Genomic DNA, 22,423 nt, shown 5'->3' with positions numbered 1-22,423 from the left:
AAACATTTAAAGAAGAAATAATACCTAATCTACTGAAACTGTTTCAGAAAATAAAAATGGAAGGAAACTTTCCAAACTTGTTCTATGAAGCCAGCATTACCTTGATCTGAAAACCAAAGACCCCATCAAAAAGGAGAATTACAGACCAATATTCCTGGTGAAAATGGGTGCCAAAATACTCAAAAAGATCCTAGCCAGTAGGATACAACAGAACATCAAAAGGATTATTCAGGGGCACCTGAATGGCTCAGTCCTTAAGCACCTGCCTTCTGCTCAGGGCATGATCCCAGAGTTCTGGGATTGAGCCCCACATTGGGCTTCCTGCTCAGCGGGAAGCCTGCTTCGCCCTCTCCCACTCCTCCTGCTTGTGTTCCCTCTCTCACTGCCTCTATCCCTGTCAAATAAACAAATAAATAAAGTCTTAAAAAAAAAAGGATTATTCAACAGGACCAGGTGGGATTTATTCCTGGGATGCGAGGGTGGTTCAACATTTGCAAATCCATCAATATGATAAGACAAGACAGAAACCATATGATCCTCTCAATTGATGCAGAAAAAGCATTTGACAAAATACAGAATCCTTTCTTGATAAAAACTCTTCAAGTATCTGGATAGAAGGAACATACCTCAGTATCATAAAAGTCATCTACAAAAATCTCACAGTGAATATCATTCTCAATGGGGAAAAACTGAGAGCTTTTTCCCTAAGGTCAGGAACATGACAAGGATGTCCACTCTCACCACCATTGTTCAACATGGCACTAGGTGTCCTAGCACAGCAATCAGACAACAAAAGAGAAATAAAAGGCATCCAAACTGGCAAAGAAGAAGTCAAACTCTCTCTCTTCACAGATGAAATGATACTTTGTGTGAAAAACCAAGAAGACAGCACCCCAAAATTGTTAGAACTCATATAGCAATTCAGCGATGTGGCTGGATAGAAAATCAATGCACGTAAATCCATTGCATTTATATACACTGACAATGTAAAGAGAAACGAAGTAATCAATCTCATTTAAAATTGTACCAAAAACCAAAAGATACCTTGGAATAAATCTAACCAAAGAGGTAAAGGATCTATACTCTAGAAACTACAGAGCACTTCTGAAAGAAACTGAGGAAGACACAAGGGGATGGAAAAACATTCCATGCTCATGGATTGGAAGAAGAAACATTGTTAAAATGTTTATGCTGCCAAGAGCAATATACACATTTGATGCAATCCCTATCAAAATACCATCAAGATTTTTCACAAACCTGGAACAAGCAATCCTAAAATTTGTATGGAATCAGGAACGACTCCAAATCAACAGAGGGATGTTGAAAAAGTAAACTAAAGCTGGGGGGCCTCACGATGCCTGACTTCAAGCTCTAATACAAAGCTGTGACCATCAAGACAGCATGGTACTGGCACAATAACAGATACATATATCAATGGAACAGAATAGAGACCCCAGAAATGGACCCTCAACTCTATGGTCAACTAATCTTTGACAAAACAGGAAAGAATATGCAATGTTAAAAAGACAGTTTCTTCAATAAATGGTGCTTGAAAATTGGACAGCCACATGCAGAAGAAAGAGACCGGACCATTCTCTTACACCATACACAAAGATAAACTCAAAATGGATGAAAGACCTCAATGTGAGACAGGAATCTATCAAAATCCTAGAGGAGAATATAGTAACCTCTTCAACATCAGCCACAGAAACTTCTTGCAAGCCACATCTCTAAAGGTAAGGGGGAAGAAAGCAAAAATGAAGTATTGGGACTTCATCAAGATAAAAAGCTTTGCATGGCAAGGGAAACAGTCAACAAAAGTAAAACTCAACCTATAGAATGGGAGGAGGTATCTGCAAAGGACATAACAGATAAATGGCTGGTATCCAAGATCTATAAAGAAAGTCTCAAAGTCGACACCCAAAAAACAAATAATCCTGTCAAGAAATGGGCAGATGACATGAACAGACATGTATCTAAAGAAGACATCAAAATGGACAACAGACACATGAAAAAATGCTGCACAGCACTTGCCATCAGGTAAATACAAATAAAAAACTGCTTTACACCAGTTAACATGGGTAAAATTAACAAGACAGAGAACAACAAATGTGGGTGAGGATGTGGAGAAAGGGGAACCCTCTTACACTGTTGGTGGGAATGCAAGCTGACCAACCAGTCTGAAAAACAGTATGGAGGTTCCTGAGGAAGTTAAAAATAGAGTGCCCTACAACCCAGCAATTGCACTCCTAGGTATTTACCCCAAAGATACAGATGTAGTGAAAGAAGGGGCACCTGCACCCCAGGGTTAATAGCAGCAATTTCCACAATAGCCAAACTGTGGAAGGAACTGAGATGTCCTTCAATAGGTGACTGGTTAAGAAGATGTGGTTCATATATGCAATGGAATATCACTCAGTCATGAGAAAGGATGAATATCTACCATTTATATCCACGTGGATGGAACTGGAGGGCATTATGCTAAGTGAAATAAGTCCATCAGAGAAAGACAATTATTATATGGTTTCACTCATATGTTGAATATAATAAATAACATGTAGGATCATAGGGGAAGGTAGGGAAACCTGAATGGGAAGAAATCAGAGAGAGAGAAAAACCATGAGAGACTCCTGACTCTGGGAAACAAACTGAGGGATGTGGAAAGGGAGGTATGTGGGGGAGGTGGTAACTGGGTTATGGGAATAAAGGAGGGCACATGATGTGATGAGCACTGGGTGTTATACGCAACTAAAGAATCATTGAATGGTACACCAAAAATGAATGATATACTATATGTTGGCTAATTGAATTTAAAGTAAATAAATAAATAAATAAATAAATAAATAAATAAATAAATATTCTAAAGCAGAAATGCTAAAGTAAATAATTCAGGAAAGCAGAATACAGAGCAGAAGACAATATTACTGAGCTCAAATAAAGCTTAGTAGAAAATAACAAACCTGAGACTTTCAGGCAAGATCCTTACTAGAGAAGAAGGGTTTCACACTGATAAAAAGATCAATCAACAAGGAAGATCCCTTAACTGTAGATTTTCATGCACTCGATAAAAGGAAGTGTCTAACTACCCATAGCTTAAAAATATACAAATCAAAGAAATCTGCAGCTCAAACAGAAAAAATAGATTAATCCGCATTCATAATGGAACATTTTTCACACACTTCTATCAAACGCTGAAAATATAAGCAATGAAATCTAAGATAGAAATATAAAATCACCTAAAATATCAAACTTGACTATGTACACACAGCTATGTAAATATGGGTAGAGATAGAGATATAAATAACACTTCAGTCAACAAGTACAGGGGAATGAAAAGCACAAAAGACTGGGTCATAAAGCTTTAATTTATATTTTTAAATTTAACTTTGAGATGCCTGGGTGGTTCAGTTGGTTAAGTGACTGCCTTCAGCTCAGGTCCTGAGATCGAGTGCCACATCAGTCTCCCCCTTCTCTGTGGGGAGCCTGCTTCTCCCTCTCCCTGCCTGCTGCTCCCCCTACTTGTACTCTCTCTGTCAAATAAGTAAATAAAAACTTTTAAAAATAAAAAAGAAAATAAAAGTAACTCTCAGGTGATATGACTAAACTGGAAAGTAATGGTGCAGCATTTCAGCATAAGCACAAGAGGAGTGATGTGGATTTTCACAATGAAAGCAATAATGATGATGATACCATGCTGACTATGATAATCCCTACTGAGTCCTTACCAGGTACCACACCCCATGTGAAGGGCCTTACATAAGAGTTTTCATTTTGTTACACCATGACCACTCTGTCTATAGTTCCCAATGAAACGTCTGTTACTCTTCCTTGTTGATAGTTTAGGTAGCTGAATTTATGACAATAAGTTGTATTCCAATGCATGGAGTTTGTAAATGGCAAAATAATGTTTTGAACCAAGCTCATTTTGATTCCAGAACTCATGTATGTAACCAACTTATACAATGTTTTTTTTTTTCCATACCAAACTTAAATCTGCTTTTTAAAGAAAATATTCTTGACAAATATTTGACTACTTTCCGTCACTTATGATGGGCTTGCAGAATACAGCTTCTCTATGAAATATTATCATTAGTATGTGATCATCTCAATGCTTAACAAAATGTACTTTGCTTATATTAAAAAAGAAAACATACTTTGGAAAACCAACATAGTGAGAATCCTAGCATCCAGGACTTCTGTCCAGTTTCTTAGACCAAAATAATACCATTGGTTGATTTAGGAAAATGATTAAACAAAGGTCTAGAAAAATGTTGTCTATAATAAGTCTAAAACTTACTTTCACATTCCTAAAAAAAAAAAAATCAAATGCCAGGCTTTTCTCAAATTACTCTTTATACAAATGAAGAATTTAAATGACCACTTAAAACAATAAAAAAAAAAAATTAGCATGCTATTATATGCCTTAGTTCCAGATTTGTGGAGCAAACATATTTTAGGTCGAGAAGCAGCAATTTGATTAAACATGAATTACTTAATAGAGATAGGCTTTGAGAACAGGAGAGATTTATAGATATTTACTTCAGACAAAGTTCAGATTACATTTACAAAGAGATATTCAAGGGATGAATTTCTAAGGGACAAAGAAAACACTAAAGAAGATTTCAGAATAATTGGGGAAGAACGTAGCGGGACTTGTATAATATATTAAGGTGATTGATCTTTGTGCTCTAAGTAGAAAAGAATCAGTGTAAGTATTATGTCTCACTACATTCTGCAAAGGGATGTCTAATTGCTCTATTCCCCCCAAAACAGCATCAAGTGAGAAGGAAAGTCACGTGTTCTGACTTTTCTTATAGCCGAGCATTTAGTATTTCAGTATCTTATCTACTCTTCTAATTCCCTCATTTTCTACTAACTACCTTCTCACTTAAAGTCAATATCCTGTGTGATTAGTTAACACAATAATTTATATGTTTATTAATTTATTCATAAAGTGTGATGATACTCCAAACTATTCATTGGACTTTTACATCACATAGGACCAGGAGATAAGCCATGGATATTTAAGGGGAATGATTTCCATCAAACATCAAGCCTGGCTTTTGGAACAGAACATTTTTACTACCTTATCTTGGATGTGTTTGATCTTCACCCCATAAACAAGGGGATTGAAGAAAGGTGGAACCAGTAGGTAAAGGTTGGATAAGGTGATATGTATATATGATGGAATAGAAGATCTAGATCTGTGGGTGAAAAAGGAAAAAAAAGCAAGGAGATAGAACTGGAAGAAGACACATATGTGGGGAATACACGTATTAAATGCCTTCAGGCGTGCCTCTTTTTGGGTCAGGTGGAAGACAGTGATAAATATTTGTATATAGGAGAGGGTGATCAGAATGAAGTCCAGGCCACCGACAATAAAAGCTCCAAGGAGACCATAGAATTTGTTGATGTAAACATCTTCAGTGGCAAGCTTCACGAGGGCCATGTGTTCACAGTAAGTGTGGGATATTAACTTGGTTCGGTAGAATTTCAGACGACACTTAATGAGCAATAGACATGGGATGACCAGAACGGCAGCCCGCAGTGTCACCCCAATTCCAATGTGAGTGACTAGTTGTCGAGTGAATATGGTAGCATGCCTCAGAGGATAACAGATTGCTACATAGCGGTCCAGAGCCATAGCCAGAAGGACCCCTGATTCAATACCCTGAAATGTGTGAATGAGCCACATCTGAAAGAGGCAAACATCAAAATAGATATCTGGCAAGTGGAACCAAAAAATTCCAAGCATATTGGGGACAATGATAGTGCTAAGTGCAATGTCTGTGGCTCCCAGCATGGCCAGAAAGATATACATAGGCTCATGGAGACTGGGTTCAGATTTGATGATGGTCAAAAGCAGAGAATTTCCCACCAAAGCAATGATGTACATAGCGCAGAATGGAATTCCAATCCAACACTGTATAGTTTCCAGACCATGGATNGGGATCCCAATGAAGGTTAACACAGAGGGCATGAACACGGTGCCATTTGTAATGGGCATGGCAGTTCAGGGACCTTTTTAGCAAAGTTTGCCAAACAGTGATTTCATGTATTCTAATATATCCTATTCTCATCCAGTCATACGATTACTGAATGACAAAATAGGAGAACCAGATTCATCAGCTTATTTTTCATTTTTTAAATGAGTCTGAAAATGTCAAAGGAAAGGTCATAGTATACACTTCGGCCAAATCATCCACCAACACTAAGACATATGCACCACATGACAACTGAGTATTTGGACCCCGTGCCTATGATGGGGCCACCATGATCAGGCTGTTGAGTGGTGTTCTCCTTCCTTCCCCAGTCCATCTTCTCTTCCTTCTAACCTGGTCATGGAAATCAGAAAGAAAAATAATTGGAATGATCCCTTAGACAGAGAAACACCAAACAGAGAAACATGAAAATCCATGATCTTGACTTTTGCCTTGTTTTCGCTCTCTTTATTCCTCCTTTCACTATAGTCTAGCAAAACAGGTTATTTCTAAAGAACATACCAACACTTCTTTGATAAAGGATCAACTGAAGATCCCTTTGTAGGGTTGTGACTCCATTAATGGGGTTCAAATAACCTCTACTCACCTTGAACTTCCTGCTCACCAGGGGATGTGCAAATATGGCATTGCTGTGGCACTGAGACTCCATGCAGATAGACAATAGCAGGGCATTCTTTTGTATCTCAATTCTGATTCATGATGCAAGTGTTAAATAGAATACATCTGTTAGATAAGCACCCACAGCTTCTCACACACTTTTTCCAGGTATTGGAGAGGAAGGACAGTTTGACAACATTAAACAAAAGTAAAAGGGTTAAAGAGGACCTGGTGTAAAAGAGAAACCTTGGGTGTCTCACCACGAGAGCCATTGGGAAGACGCTGAAGTGATGTGGGGTAAGTTTAAGTGAACGAGTTTGGGAGCCCAGGGTTGGAAGAGATGATCCCTGAACAGACATTGGGGCTACATACTGCTGAAGGAAACTAGAAAGTTCTAATTTTTATCTTCCACAAAAGCTGACACGAGAAAAATGTGAGGGATTCGGGTTCTTTGTGAATTATCCAAGTGATTCCATGGAGAATGGTTCCAAACACATGGGTACATTCAGGTGGAAGTGCCTGGGGAGTCAGCAGAGGCAGGAAGAGAAGCCTCCAAAACAGAATTCTCATTCCAATATGCAGCCTTTAGCTGGGGACACTTCACACTCCCCAGCAACTAGACATCAGCAGCTCACTACAGTTCAGCTATGGGGCTGACAAGATTATGCGTGGGTAATATTTTTTTTTTTTAAGTGAGAGTGGATTGGTTGTCTAAGTGATAGCTGTCAGAATCTAAATGAAGCTGATCCATATATCTTTAAAGTGCTGTTTCGTTAAGCATTTTGAATCATTTGCCCACAAACCAAGTCATCATCTCAAAAAATTAATCTGAGATTTCCCTGGACCCTAACAACCCCAATTTCTACTCAGAGCTTTTAAATTCAGAATGATGTGGAGATCATTCTGCCATATCACCCACCCAAAGCAGGACCCTTTCGTACAGAAACCTGGCAGCTGACTATATGTATGCTAGTGCCTTTCCACACCTGCCTGTCTACATGCAACTCTCACTCTCAGAAAGACCTCCTCATGTTGAAGAAACACATTCCCTGCAAACAATGTCCCCCTTTTTGAATTACAAACCATCAGATATAATAGCACAAGATTCAAGTTACTCATGATCTGCTCTCCTTCAAGGAGAACGTCTGCAGTTCTACCCACCTTCTCTGGTAGCATGCTGCTAACTTCCTTAACCTCCCAATGTTCTAAAGCAGATTCTCCAGGCTATCATGACTGCTGCTGAATTGCAGTTCCTAAAACATCAAAGTCAGACTCTATCAGGAATTTATTTGTACTCTTGACTTCTATGATTTGTAAGTTTGCTTCTGGAATCTACATCCATCAACTGTACTTGTGTTTATCCTTCAGGACATAGAATTTCATGTCCAGGGAACCTGCTATTCACTTACTTAGTATCCAGAAGCAGCAGTGGAAAGTGCCTGGAGCAAGAGAAAGTTACTGTTTGCAGGTCCCAGTGGTGGAATGTTTGTGTTTTCTAACATAATTTCCCCTGATGACCCAACTTCATAAGCTTCTTGCAAATCTTGAGATATTTTTATTCCCTGTGGCAAAGATGGGCGATTAGAGTCAGAGGAGCAGCCACCATTACTCAGGACGAGCTTCTCAATCAGTTCCCGGGAGAGCTGATACATGTCTAGTGCAGCCAGGAGCTGGTGGTGTTGATGTATCTTTGCTTAGTCAAACAGTGCAGTGTGTTTCACTCCACCGCAGATTGGGATTCCTTGTTCTCACTTCTGTGATGGAGAAATGGAACACAAAATGGGGATGCACAGAATGGGACTCCATGTCTTGCCTGAGCAAAGAGGCCAACTTTATCTTTTGCTTGTTAAGGAAAGGAAGTTGGAAATAAAACAAATGGTAGCTTCTTCTTCTTTATCCCACGGATGTACTCTTGGCCACCCCAGGGAATTCAGAGGATTCCCAGATGCAGGTCAGTGATCTCAGGGAGGGGGGTGTTTGCAAGTTGTGGGGAGAAAGTTTGGAAGTGGCAGGGAGCTTATTGTATGGTAAGCTTTCTTGTCGATCTGTCTGATTCCTGGACTATGCCATTTGTTTGTCCATCTTTAACTTAAGGCAATCTCTTCCTGCTCTCAGAGCAAGCCTTTGGATTAAGTTCCTCATTCCTTGCATCATAGACAGGGCATAGGTCACTGTGACACATATCTCCACCCATTTGCTGTCCCTGNTCATATCTCCACCCATTAGCTGTCCCTGTGTTTGCCTAATACCCTGGACTCTGCATCTAATCATCCACAACACTCAGTTAAGGGGACCTCAAAGGTGGGAGAGAAGCAGCTCTTCAGCGATTGTGCCTACAGCAGGACTTTGTGGGCAGGTCTTCTTTACCTTAGAAAGTTAATATGTTCCCAGATCTGTAGCATGGAAGAAATTTGACCTGGAAAGCAGACTAAAAGGCAACCAAAATACCAGACAGTTCCATGTGTGGATTGAAATCTTATGGCCCAGGCTCTTGTCCTTCATATGGACGTTCTCTCAGTCGACTGGCTGGGGTTTCATCAGGAAGAACAGGAGGGATGATATTATGCTCTGAAGAACCATCTCTAGGGATAGGAAAAGTAGATTTCGATATAACAACTAAAGCATAGGACTCTCGAGCTCTGATCAGATACCAGTTGCTAATTGCCCTTCCTTGGAGTTTGAACCATGTGCTAGCTGGTGCAGGCATGCCACTGGCCACCCATGAGAAACTAAATGCCAGAGGCAACATAGACATTCCATATCGCTGTGAGGTCACTTGAGCAGCCTGNTTTGAGCAGCATGCGATGATAAGGAGTCAATTTTTGGAAGGAAACAGCTCTGGCCCTTGTTAGCCAGGACCCAAACTTGGGCTATTTGTGCTTCTGGATATTTATTTTAACTCTTTGGTGCCTCATTTCCATCATCAGTAATATAAGATTAAACCATTTTAAGATTTTGTTTATTTATTTGACACAGAGAGAGACAGCAAAGCAAAAGCAGGAGGAATAGCAGGCAGGGGAGAAGCCGACTCCCCATTGAGCAGGGAGCCCTATGTGGGGCTGGATCCCAGGACCCTGGGATAATGATCTGTACCAAACTGAACTTTACCAACTAAGTCACCCAGGTATCCTACAACATATGCTTTTAACTGACTTCTGAAATGACCTTTGGAGCTCGCTGTCACTCTTCCCTGCCAGACACACACCACTTGATGCCCTAGGGATTTGAGCTGATCTTCCCTCAGCCTTTCTCTCCTTTCCTCACCTACTGAATTCTGAGCTGGTCAAGAGTCAGCCGCCTTCCTCTAAGTCTCAGTATATGTATTATGTGTTTGTTGTTATAATTATATGTGTAAATTAAATATTTGGTAAATATCAGAAAAGAAAATCAATGTATCTACTCATGTAATCAAAATAAAGGAAAGAAGTCATGTAATCATTTCAATAACTACAGGGAAAACATATGAGAATATTCAACATCCATGTAATATAAAAACCATCAGAAAAGTAGGAGCAACAGAGAAACGTTTTAAACTGATGAAATGTATCCATGAAAATCCTAGCTAATATCATATTTAAAATGGTGAAACCAAATTTCTCCATTAGATTGAGAGATATGTCAGGATGCCCACTGTCAATACCTTTATTAAACATTGTACACAGGTCTAAATCTAAATATTATCATCATATTCTATTAGTTTTGATTTCTTATTCAGAAATATCACAGAGTTTTCTCCATCTTTTTTTTTTGCCTATAACTTCTAAAATTTCATATATATGCAATTTTCTTCCCTTGGAGGGATAAAGTCCTGATCAATTATTCAGGATGCAGTATGGTTGCCATAATTAAGCCCTTAATACACCATTAAATTGAATAAATTAAATGTTCATTATATTTTTATTTTTCTTTAATTTTATTTATTTATCTGACAGAGATAGAGACAGCCAGTGAGAGAGGGAACACAAGCAGGGGGAGTGGGAGAGGAAGAAGCAGACTCATAGCAGAGAAGCCTGATGTGGGGCTCGATCCCATAATGCCAGATCACACCCTGAACCGAAGGCAGACGCTTAACCGCTGTGCCACCCAGGCGCCCCTATTATATTTTTAAACAGTTTTTTTTTTCTTGCCTAATATCCACAAATGTGTTTTTTGGGGGTGCTTTTTTTATTAAAAAATGTTTATAATTTTTATTTTGTTATATTAGTCACCATACAGTACATCCCCAGTTTTTGATGCAATGTTCCATGATTCATTGTTTGCGTATAACATGCAGTGCACCATGCAATATGTGCCCTCCTTAATATCCATCACTGGCCTATACCAATCCCCCACCCCCCTCCCGGCTGAAGCCCTCAGTTTGTTTCCCAGGGTCCACAGTCTCATGGTTCATTCCCCCTCTGTTTACCTTCCCTTCATTCTTCCCTTCCTTCTCCTACCGATCTTCCTGCTATTTCTTATGTTCCATGAATGAGTGAAACCATATGATAATTATCTTTCTCTGCTTGACTTATTTCACTTAGCATAATCTCCTCCAGTCCCGTCCATGTTGCTGCAAATGTTGTGTAATTGTTCTTTCTGTTGGCTGAGTAATATTCCATTGTATATATGGACCACATCTTCTTAATCCAGTCATCTGTTGAAGGGCACCTCGACTCCTTCCACAATTAGCTAGTGTGGACAATGCTGCTATGAACATTGTGTGCATATGTCTGTATCTTTCTGGGTAAATACCCAGGACTGCTTTTGCTGGATCAAAGGGTAGCTCAATTTTTACTTTTTAAGGGACCACCACACTGTTTTCCAAAGTGGCTGTACCAACTTGCATTCCCAATAGCAGTGTAAGAGGAATCCCATTTCTCCACATCCTCTCCACCTTTTGTTGTTTCCTGTCTTGTCAATTTTTGCCATTCTAACTGGTGTAAGGTGGTATCTCAAGGTGGTTTTGATTTGAATTTCCCTGATGGCTAATGATTTTGAACATTTTATCATGTGTCTGTTAGCCATTTGTATGTCTTCATTGGAAAAGTGTCTGTTCATATCTTCTGCCCATTTTTGATTTGATTATTTGGTTCTTTTGTATTGAGTTTGAGAAGTTATTTGTAGATCTCGGACACCAAGTCTTTTATCTGTAGTGTCATTTGCAAATATATTCTCCCATTCCGTGGTCTGCCTCTTAGTTTTTTTGACTGTTTCCTTGGCTGTGCAGAAGCTTTTGATCTTGATGAAGTCTTACAAGTTCATTTTATCTTTTGTTTCTCTTGCCTTTGGAGATGTGTTATGAAAAAAGTTGCTGTGGCTGATGGCAAAGAGGTTGCAGCCTATGCTCTCCTCTAGGATTTTGATGGAATCCTGTCTCACATACAGGTCTTTTATCCATTTGGAGTTCATCTTTGTGTATGTTGTGAGAGAGTGGTCAAGTTTCATTCTTTTGCATGTTGCTGTCCAATTCTCCAGCACCATTTATTGAAGAGACTGTCTTTCTACCACTTGATGTTTTTTCTTGCTTTGTCAAAGATTAGTTGCCCAAAGAGCCGAGGGTCCATTTCTGGGTTCTCTATTCTGTTCCACTGGTCTATGTGCCTGTTTTTGTGCCAGTACCATGCTGTCTTTGTGATCACAGCTTTGTTCTTTGTGATCACAGCTTTGTAGTACAGCTTGAAATCCGGCATTGTGATGCCCCCAGCTTTGTTTTTCCTCAGGGCCTTTTCTGATTCCACACAAATTTAAGGGCTGTTTGTTCCAGTTCTTTGAAAAATGTCATTGGTATTTTGATTTGGATGGCATTGAAAGTATAGATTGCTCTGGGTAGCATAGAAATTTTAACTATTTTTATTCTTCTGATCCATAAACACGGAATATTTTTCCATATTTTTGTGTCTTCTTCAATGTCTTTCATGAGTGATTTGTAGTTTCTAGAATATAGATAATTTACATCACTGGTTAAGTTAATTCTGAGATAATGTATAATTTTTGTGCTATTGTAAATGGAATGGATTCCCTAATTTCTCTTTCTTCAGTCTCATTGTTCATGTATAGAAATGCAACTGGTTTCTGAGCATTGATTTTGTATCCTGCCACATTACTGAATTGCTCTATAACTTCTAGTTGTTTGGAGGTGGAGTCTTTAGGGTTTTGTACATAGAGTATCATATCATCTGTGAAGAGAGACAGTTTGACTTCCTCTTTGCCTATTTGGATACCTTTTATCCCTTTTTTGTTGTCTGATTGCTGTTGCAAGGACTTCTAGTACTATGTTGAATAATAATGGCGAGAGTGGGCATCCTTGTTGTGTTCCTGATCTTAAGGGAAAGGCTTCCAGCTTTTCCCCATTGAGAATAATGCTTGCAGTAGGCTTTTCATAGATGGTTTTTATGAAATTAGGAATGTGCCCTCTGTCCCTACACTCTGAACGGTTTTAATCAGGAAAGGATGCTGTATTTTGTCAAATGCTTTTTATTCATCGAGAGGATCATATGGTTCTTAACTCTTTTCTTGTTGATATGATCTATCACACTGATCGATTTGTGAATGTTGAACCACCCTTGCATCCCAGGGATGACTCCCACTTGGTCATGATGGATAATCCTTTTAATGTACTGTTGGATCCTATTAGCTAGGAATTTGTTGAGAACTTTGGCATCCATGTTCATCAGGGAAATAGGTCTGTAATTCTCCTTTTTGATGGGGTCTTTGCCTGGTTTGAGGATCAAGGTAATACTGGCCTCATAGAATGGGTTTTGTAGTTTTCCTTCTGTTTCTACTTTTTGAAACAGCTTCAGGAGAATAGGTATCATTTCTTCTTTGAATGTTTGGTAGAATTCCCCGGGAAATATGTCAGGCCCTGGACTTTTATTTTTCGGGAGGTTTTTTATCCCTCCTTCAATCTCTTTATAATTAATCGGTCTGTTTAAATAATCAATTTCTTCCTGTTTCTGACTTGGTAGTTTATAGGTTTCCAGGAAGGCATCCACTTCTTCCAGGTTGTTTAACTTATTGGCATAAAGCTGTTGATAAAAGTTTCTAGGGGCGCCTGGGTGGCACAGCGGTTAAGCATCTGCCTTCGGCTCAGGGCGTGATCCCGGCGTTATGGGATCGAGCCCCACATCGGGCTCCTCTGCTGTGAGCCTGCTTCTTCCTCTCCCACTCCCCCTGCTTGTGTTCCCTCTCTTGCTGGCTGTCTCTATCTCTGTCAAATAAGTAAATAAAATCTTTAAAAAAAAGTTTCTAATGATCTTTCCTATTTCATTAGTGTTGGTTGAGATCTTTCTCCTTTCATTCATAATTTTATTAATTTGGGTCCTTTCTCTATTTTGAATAAGCCTGGCCAGTGGCTTATTGATCTTATTTATTCGTTCAAAGAACCAGCTTCTAGTTCTGTTTATCTGCTCTACTGTGCACCTGGTTTGTATTTCATTGATCTCTGCTCTAAACTAGATCACCTGCCTTCTCATGCGTGGGTTAGGTCTATTCTTCTGTTCCAGCACCAGCCTCTTGAGGTGAGAATATAAAAACTGTATTTCAGGGGTGCCTAGGTGGCACAGTGGTTAAGCGTCTGCCTTCAGCTCAGGGCGTGAACCCGGCATTATGGGATCGAGCCCCACATCAGGCTCCTCTGCTATGAGCCTGCTTCTTCCTCTCCCACTCCCCCTGTGTGTTCCCTCTCTCGCTGGCTGTCTCTATCTCTGTCGAATAAATAAATAAAATCTTTAAAAAAAACCTGTATTTCAGATTGTTCTATTCTTTTGAGTGAGGCTTGGATGGCTATGTATTTTCCCCTTAGGACTGTCTTTGCAGTGTCCCATAGGTTTTGGACCAATGTGTTTTCATTCTCATTGGTGTCCAAAAATTGTCTAAACTGATTTTTAATTTCCTGGTTTACCCAATCATTCTTGAGCAGATGGTTCTTAATTTCCAAGTGTTTGAGTTTCTTCCAAATTTTTCCTTGTGATTGAGTTCCAGTTTCAAAGCATTGTGGTCTGAGAATATGCAGGGAATAATTTCAGTCTTTTGGTATCAGTTGAGGCCTGTTTTGTGACCCAGTATATGGTCTATTCTGGAGAAAGTTCCATGTGCATTTGAAAAGCTGAGTATTCTGTTGTTCTGGGGTGTAAAGTTCTATGTATATCTATGAAGTCCATCTGGTCTAGTATGTCATTCAAAGCCCTAGTATCTTTGTTGATTGTCTGCTTAGGTGATCTGTCTATTGCTAATAGTGGAGTGTTGAGGTCCCCTACTATTAACATATTATTATCTATATGTCTCTTTATTTTGGTTAAGAGTTGGCTTGTGTACCTAGCTGCTCCCCTGTTGGGGGCATAGATATTTATAATTGTCATATCCACTTGTTGGATACATCCCATAATATAGTGCTCTTCTGTATCTCTAACTACAGTCTTTAGTTTAAAATCTAATCTGTCTGATATGGGAATTGCTACCCCAGTTTTCTTTTAAACTCCATTGGCATGAAAAATGATTTTCCATCCCTTCACTTTCAGTCTGGATGTATCTTTAGGTTCAAAATGAGTCTCTTGTAGACAGCAAATGGATGGGTCATGTCTTTTTATCCAATCTGCAACCCTGTGGAATTTTATGGGAGCATTAGGCCATTCACATTGAGAGTGATTATTGAGAGATATGATTTTAATGATGTCATGTTGCCTGTGAAGTCTTTGTTTCTATAGATTGTAAATGTCTGTTCTGCATCCACTCTTGGGGCCTTTTTACTTCTATAGAACTCCCCTTAATATCTCCTTACGGCTGATTTGGTGGTTACTAATTCCTTCATTTTCTGCTGATCCTGGAAGGTCCTTATCTCTCCATCAATTCTGAATGAAAGCCTTGCTGGATAAAGGATCCTTGCCTTCATATTCTTCTCAGATAGAGCTTTGAAAATTCCCTGCCAACCCTTCCTAGCCTGCCAGGTCTCTGTAGACAGGTCTGACATTATTCTGATATTTTTCCCTCTGTACATAAGAATTTTCTTCCCCTGGGCCACTTTCAATACTGTATCCTTGGATCTAATATTTGCAAATTGCACTCTGACGTGACCTGGTGTAGGTCTGTTCTCATTGACCTTTGGAGGGGTCCTCTCTGCCTCTTGGACACAAATGCTTGTTTCCTTTGCCAGATTAGGGAAGTTCTCAGCTACAATTTGTTCAAATATCTCTTCTAGACCTCTCTCTTTCTCCACCCCCTTGGGGATGCCAATGATTCTGACATTGGAAGGTTTCATTGAGTCAGTAATCTCCCATAATCTACATTCTTGAGATTGGATTTTTTTTTGAGCCAAGTTTCTGCTTAACCTTTCTCTTCTATCATCCCATCCTCCATTTCACTAATTCATTCTTGTGCCCCATTTACCCTGGCTGTCAGAGCATCTAGTTTAGACTGCATTTGATTCATAGAATTTTTAATTTCTGCCAGATTCACTCTCATTTCTGCCCTTAGAGATTCTATATTCTCGTTAATATTTTTTTCAATCCTACACATCATCTTGACCATTGTTTTTCTGAACTCCATTTCTGATAATTTGGTTATATCCATATCCATCAGGTCTGTGACAGAGGTCACAGACTCATTATCTTTTCTTTGCTGGGGGGGATTTCTCCTCCTCGTCATTCTGATGAGGAGAGGTTGAGGGGATGCCAGAGCCCAAATTATTGACCAGGACCCAGGCAGTGTGCACCTGTTTTATAGGGACCTTAGGGATGTGGGCTTCTTGATTTTTTAGCCTGCCTTCTGGGGGAAGGGCCTGCCATGCTGATACTCAAGCAACCCTCTTTGGGTAGAGTCACCCTGTCCTCTGTGAGGGGGGATGGGGATGGGCACAATGTGAGCTGGTATATCCCGGCCTTTGTTCTCTGGCAGCTTTCCCTGGCAATTTTCTGTGACTCTTCAGAGAGAGTAGCAGTGGCCATATCCTAGCCTCTGTCTCAGAACAGAGAGATCACAATCTGCTCTCCACTGAGCTCTCTTGGCCACTTTAACTCTGTTTCTGTTGGTGCTGCCAAACACCTCCACCATCTTGGAACCAGAACCCCACAAATGTGTTTTCTTCCTTCTATCATCATACTTGCCGTTTCTTACTTTATATACATCGTGTTCACATAAATTTTATTAAGCACCAAAACGTTGTGAGTCAGATTTATTTGTTTTATTCAACAAGACTTTTTTATTCCCCCCAAAATACCCTCACCTCTGCTTTTTGAATGCTATCATCCCCTCCATTTTCTGTAGTGGTCTGCTTTCTTGGGTTATTTCTTTCTCTATGTATAAGTCCAAAATTGGTGATCCAGATGTTTCTCTCTGTCTGCTCATTTTTTTTTTTTAAATAAGCACCTTAGTGGTTCACAGTCTTGAAGATTGAATGAAGAAAATTTAACTGGATATCTGCTGTTGAAGCACCTGACAGAGGTTGAAGAGATGTGGGCAGAGGAACAGCAAAGAGTGAAGAGCTGAGGTCATTGTTTTAGGAGTCAGGCTCTCCCATGCCAGTTTTGTGTTTGGCTCATTCTTTATTTCAGAATTACATAATGATTCGTTCAAGTCATCATCTCTGTTTATCTTATTAATATGGGAATAAACTCCCTTCTAAGCAGGTATTTTGTATACTGATGTTACATATTTCCTTAAGCCTTCAGATTGGTTCCTTTTGAATACCACTGATCAACAACAAGAAAATGTATAAAGTGCTCATTATTCAATGTCATTTTTACTGAGGTTCTAAGTGTTAGGCAATGACTTACCTATGTATTGTTGAATCAAATATAAATAAGATATATTTTTTGCACTCAGGATACTTGAATAGACTTTGGCAGTGGAATTACTAGCTAGGGGAATTGTTTTTCTATGTGTTCATTTCTGGAACTTCAACCTTCTCATTTGCATGAAAGTCAAATTAGATAAAATTATTTATACATGTGCATATAAAAGGACTGTTTCTGTATAAGTACTGATCATGTTTTCATTCCTGAAAAAAGCATGCTAATGAGTGAAAGAAGAGACCAAACAAGGTTTTACACTGCGTGAGTCAAATTTATAAATTTCTAGATAATACAAACACTCCAAGTGACAGAAAGTAGATCAATGGTTGTTGGGGGCCCACCAGGCATGCAAAGGAGCATGAGGAAACTTTTGGGACCGATGCTTCCATTCCTTATCTTAATTTGCAGATGGATTCATAGGTGTAGAGATACCAAAATTTATCAAATTTTATATTTTATGTATGTGTAAGTTTATTATATGTGACTTATACTTCAAAAAACTTTAAAAAACAAAGAAAGCATATTAGTGAATATGCTTAACTTTTCTATAAAAATTTTAGGATAATTTTCCTATGCAAATTCATCACTGTTTACAGTTTATGTCCTTATATGTTTGGTGTTATTCAAATCACTATCATTGGTTTTATATAATTTTTATATTTACCAGTATTTCAGAGAGTATAGACAAACACAGATAAGGGATTCCAAACATGTCAAAATATATATACAACAGTGAATATTAGAAAATGAGATATAGCCAGAACTATAGCTATGGGCTGGGTTGCTAGTTTAGGAATATTGATGTATGACATGGTCCTTGGAAGAACCTGGAATTGTCCTATTTTCTGTAATTTGGTTTCTATACAGGTCTAAGTGTTGCCAGAGAGGAACACCTACATTTAAACAAATAGATCAAAAACACAGGAATAACGGAAAAAATTCAAATCAGGCCATAAGAGAATTTCTTTCTCATGTGAATAGTTAACCACTGTTCTTTAGTATATCATAGTTGTTGAATGCTTCATCCAATTTTGAGCATCTAAAATTAAATATTTTTGAGCATAGGTATTTCTGGAAGATATTGCCTTTTCACCATATTGATGTTCCTACATTAAATCAACCTAAAATATCTGTAGAAGGAGCCAATAATGATCAAGATGGATTTTTAGAGAAAAATATTTTCAGGACATGGTCACGAATTTGTTTGGTCTTCACGCCATAGACTATAGGGTTGAGGAAAGGAGGGACTAACAGGTACAGGTTTGATAAGAGGATATGAACGTATGGTGGTATGTGAGCACCAAACCTATGTGTGAAGAAGGAGAAGAAGGCAAGGAGGTAGAACTGCAGGAAGACACAGATGTGGGCGATGCAGGTATTAAAGGCCTTGAACCGTGCCTCCTTCTGGGGCAAGTGAAACACAGTGATAAAGATTTGAACGTAAGACAAGGTGATGAAGATTATGTCAAACCCTAAGATACTGAAGGCAACAAAGAGACCATACATCTTGTTGATCCGTACATCTTCAGTGGCCAGCTTCACGATGGCCATGTGCTCACAATAAGTATGGGAGATGACTGTAGTTCGATAGAGTTTAAGACGACATTTGATGAGAACCAGGCATGGGGCTCCAAGAATAGCACCCCTGAGTGTCACCCCAACTGCAATGTGAGTCAAGAGTTGTTGGGAGAAGAAGGTGGTGTGTCTCAAGGGGTGACAGATGGCCACATAGCGATCTAGGGCCATTGCCAGTAGGATGCCTGATTCAGTTGCCTGCAAGGAGTGAATTAACCACATTTGTAGAAGGCAGGCTACAAAGGAAATCTCTGGCAAATGAAACCAGAAGATGCCTAACATTTTGGGAAGAATGCAGGTGCTAAGTGCAATGTCTGTGGCCCCCAGCATGGCCAAAAATGTGTACATGGGCTTATGGAGGCTGTGCTCATATTTGATTATACCTAAAATTAGGGAATTCCCAATCACAGCGATGAAATACATGACACAGAATGGAATCCCAATCCAATGTTGCACTGACTCCAGCCCAGGAATCCCAGTGAGTGTTAGGACAGAGGGCATGAAGATGGAACCATTGGGTATGAGCATGATGATTTGGTTGGTAGAATTGAGTAGAGGTGTCGCTGTTTCATCTTCTACTCCCCATCAAGACTACATGAATGAAAAACAAGAAGCAATTACTTTACTTTAGCTAAGCATACTTTAGTTAAAGCATATTCCATTTGTCCTTCCTTTATTTATGGTTGACATATAGGAAACATGAATTTTTCCAAGCTTAAGCTGCATATGTTGATTTGATACTTTAGAACTGAGCACTCTGAGTGCCATTGTAGTGTAGCCAACACTCTATCACATCGCTTTATTATGTTTTCTTTTTGTGGTGGGAAAAATGAAGATCTAGTCCCTTAATATGTTTGATGTTTTTAATACATTATTTTTGTTTGTGATCACTATCTTGTGCATTAGATCTTCAGAATGTATTTATGTACCAATAAAATATCTCATCTATTTTTCTATCCCTCGGCCCCTGAAACTCACGTGTGTGTGTGTGTGTGTGTGTGTGTGTGTGTGTGTTCAGGTTTGTCAGGATTCCACATAAATAATACCATATAATATTGGTCTTTCTTGTCTGACAAATCTTACAGATCGTGATGCACTTACAGTCCACCATTTTTTCCACGTACGGCAGGGTATAGCCTTCCGCACAGCTGAATAAAATATTCATTAGAAAAATGCGAATTGAAATGATTGAGATGTCACCTCACTCCCCTTAGAATTGCTGCCATCATTAAGACAAGAGATAACAAATGTTTCAGAGGAAGTAGAGAAGAGGAACCATTGTACATGGTTGTTGGGAATGTATATTTGTCAGCCACTAAGGAAAACAATATGGAAGTGCATCAAAAACTTAAAGACAATCTACATATAATCCAGCAATTCCACCTCTCATATATATTCAAAGGACGGGAACACAGAATATAGAAGAGAATATGCAATCCCATGTTCATTGCAGCATTATCCACAATAGCCAAGATATGGAAACAACCTCAGTGCCCACCAGCAAATGAATGCATAAAGAAGATGTGTGTATATGTGTGATGGAATGTCATCCATCCTATTATTTCCCTTCAACAAATCCTTTCAGATTTTCTCTTTTCACAAAGTCATTGTAAGAACAACCATCATGTCTATGCTTCAACATGCCTTAATCATTTTCAATGAGAAAAGTTAAATGGGTAGGATGGTTTCTTCCTTTTCCATGACTAGTGGACCAAAGAGATTGCCTGTATCCTGTGTTTTCTACTCATCAGCTGTGCTTTTTTTTGTGTGACCTGGTAATTGGACCTGGAAAAAATTATTTAATGCCCAGTATAGACATTTCAAGAACTAGACTCCAACTAGGCCGTCAGCGCTACAGTGCTGCTAAACGATTCCTCTGATCATAATCCGAAGACAAGCTTGACCAGAATATTTTCAGTTTTGTAGCTCATCAGCCTGTCTCAGCAAAGGGGCTTCATAGTCTGATCCCTCTCTCCTAGATTCAGAATATTTTCGNCCTCTCTCCTAGATTCAGAATGTTTTCAACCTAACTGGTCAAAGTGTCTATGGTTTTCCAAAACCTAACCATGCGTGGTGCAACTTTTCCTGCTTACTCTCTGTGAAAATAAATCAAGTGCTTTTAATTCATGGCTGTCTTCCATGGCAGTTTCCATCACAGCTTGTTCTTACTGTGCCCTGCTTTTCACACATCTCTTGAATATATTTGAAATGCCAATCTGGGCTCTCTGCTCTTCTCTCTTCCCATCAGTAATCATTCAGTCCCTAAGCCTGGGCAGGCATTTATTCTGCAGTATTTGTAGTAACAGTGACTCTCTCTGAAATGTAATATTTTCTTTACTTCTCTTATGCATCTTCTGTCCACGGAAAGTACAATGAAATCACTTCACATGGTTTTTCATATGGTTATATCCATCCTATTCTTGCTTCTGCTCCTTGCTGCTCAAACACATTACACTATATTCATCAGGGTCTCCTATGAGTGGATTTCCCTTATCATTTTCAAAGCCCTTGAGCGTTTTGTTGCCTGCTGACTCCTTACAAACAGTATTTAGCTTTTCTTCAAGAAAGTGTTTTCTCCTCAGAACAAGCAAAAAGTTACCTCGCAAGCTATATTCATTTTCTCTTATTAATTTCTAAAATCATTTAAAAAATGATTTCAGCAAGTATAAAACAGAGAAATACAGGATAAGGATCTAAAATGAAAGATAGGCAATCTTAAAAAATCACACAATCACATCTTGTCCATAATCCTTCAAGTATTTCCCTTGATAAACTTAGGTTATCCCTGAGACGTGTGAAGTTCTCCAAACATATCTCAGTCAATTGCAGAAGCATTTATTACTCCCTTTTCTTACAACTTAATTCAGCTCTGAGTAAGGCTTTCCTATTTAAGACTCCTTTTTTCGGAACCCTTCGTTTTTGCAAATAAATATATGAGTCAACCTAGATCTACCTCAAATCAGAAGTTTATATTATTAACCACAAATAGAAGATTATGTGCTAATGACTTATTTCAATACACATTTATTTGTATCTACGTGTCTCAAACACTTGATGAAACAATTGGACGACATGTTAAAGTTATTTATCCTATATTTTGAAGAATCTTCATTATCCAGAATGCTTGGAATTCAAAACTAGCACTTTAAATATCTGTTTAAATAGTTAAACAGTTTGTTTAAAAACAATTAACCATTCGTTAAATACATATGATATCATCCGTGTTCCTAACACTTTAAGCATTTTAAATTACATTGTCTTCCTTACCTAATGATATTGACATCATTAGTCCATTATATTAATGGAAAACTAAGACTTGCTGTTGTTATAAGTGGATCTACTTGGATCCAAATTCCGTGGCATACTGACNTTGGATCCAAATTCCGTGGCGTACTGACACAGAAAGAAGAAAAAAGATTTTGTCTTCTAAGATTTTATCATTAAGTTCAGTAAGAACTAAGAGCTATCTCTCAGTGTGTGAATAAG

The 22,423-nt window shown here is 38.8% G+C and overlaps 2 protein-coding genes across 2 annotated transcripts; both read right to left on the bottom strand.

The window, feature by feature from the left end:
* Window positions 1–5,050: 5,050 nt before the first annotated feature.
* Window positions 5,051–6,007, bottom strand: LOC100467891 (olfactory receptor 52A5-like). Its single transcript, XM_002931189.2, has one exon. It carries the CDS (start codon window positions 6,005–6,007, stop codon window positions 5,051–5,053), a length of 957 nt encoding a protein of 318 aa, XP_002931235.2.
* Window positions 6,008–18,514: 12,507 nt separating this feature from the next.
* Window positions 18,515–19,465, bottom strand: LOC100468138 (olfactory receptor 52A5). The gene has a single exon (XM_002931190.2). The coding sequence runs from the start codon at window positions 19,463–19,465 to the stop codon at window positions 18,515–18,517; it is 951 nt and encodes a 316-aa protein (XP_002931236.2).
* Window positions 19,466–22,423: the final 2,958 nt, after the last annotated feature.

The sequence above is a fragment of the Ailuropoda melanoleuca genome, unplaced genomic scaffold, assembly GCF_002007445.2.
Source record: "Ailuropoda melanoleuca isolate Jingjing unplaced genomic scaffold, ASM200744v2 unplaced-scaffold11406, whole genome shotgun sequence".
Lineage (NCBI taxonomy): Eukaryota > Metazoa > Chordata > Mammalia > Carnivora > Ursidae > Ailuropoda > Ailuropoda melanoleuca.
The sequence above is the reverse complement of the archived record's forward strand: the minus strand, read 5'-3'. Positions and strand labels throughout refer to the sequence as shown.

Coding starts and splice junctions, on each gene's coding strand:
- LOC100468138 (XM_002931190.2), bottom strand. CDS start 19,465: ATGCTCATACCCAATGGTTCCATCTTCATGCCCTCTGTCCTAACACTC.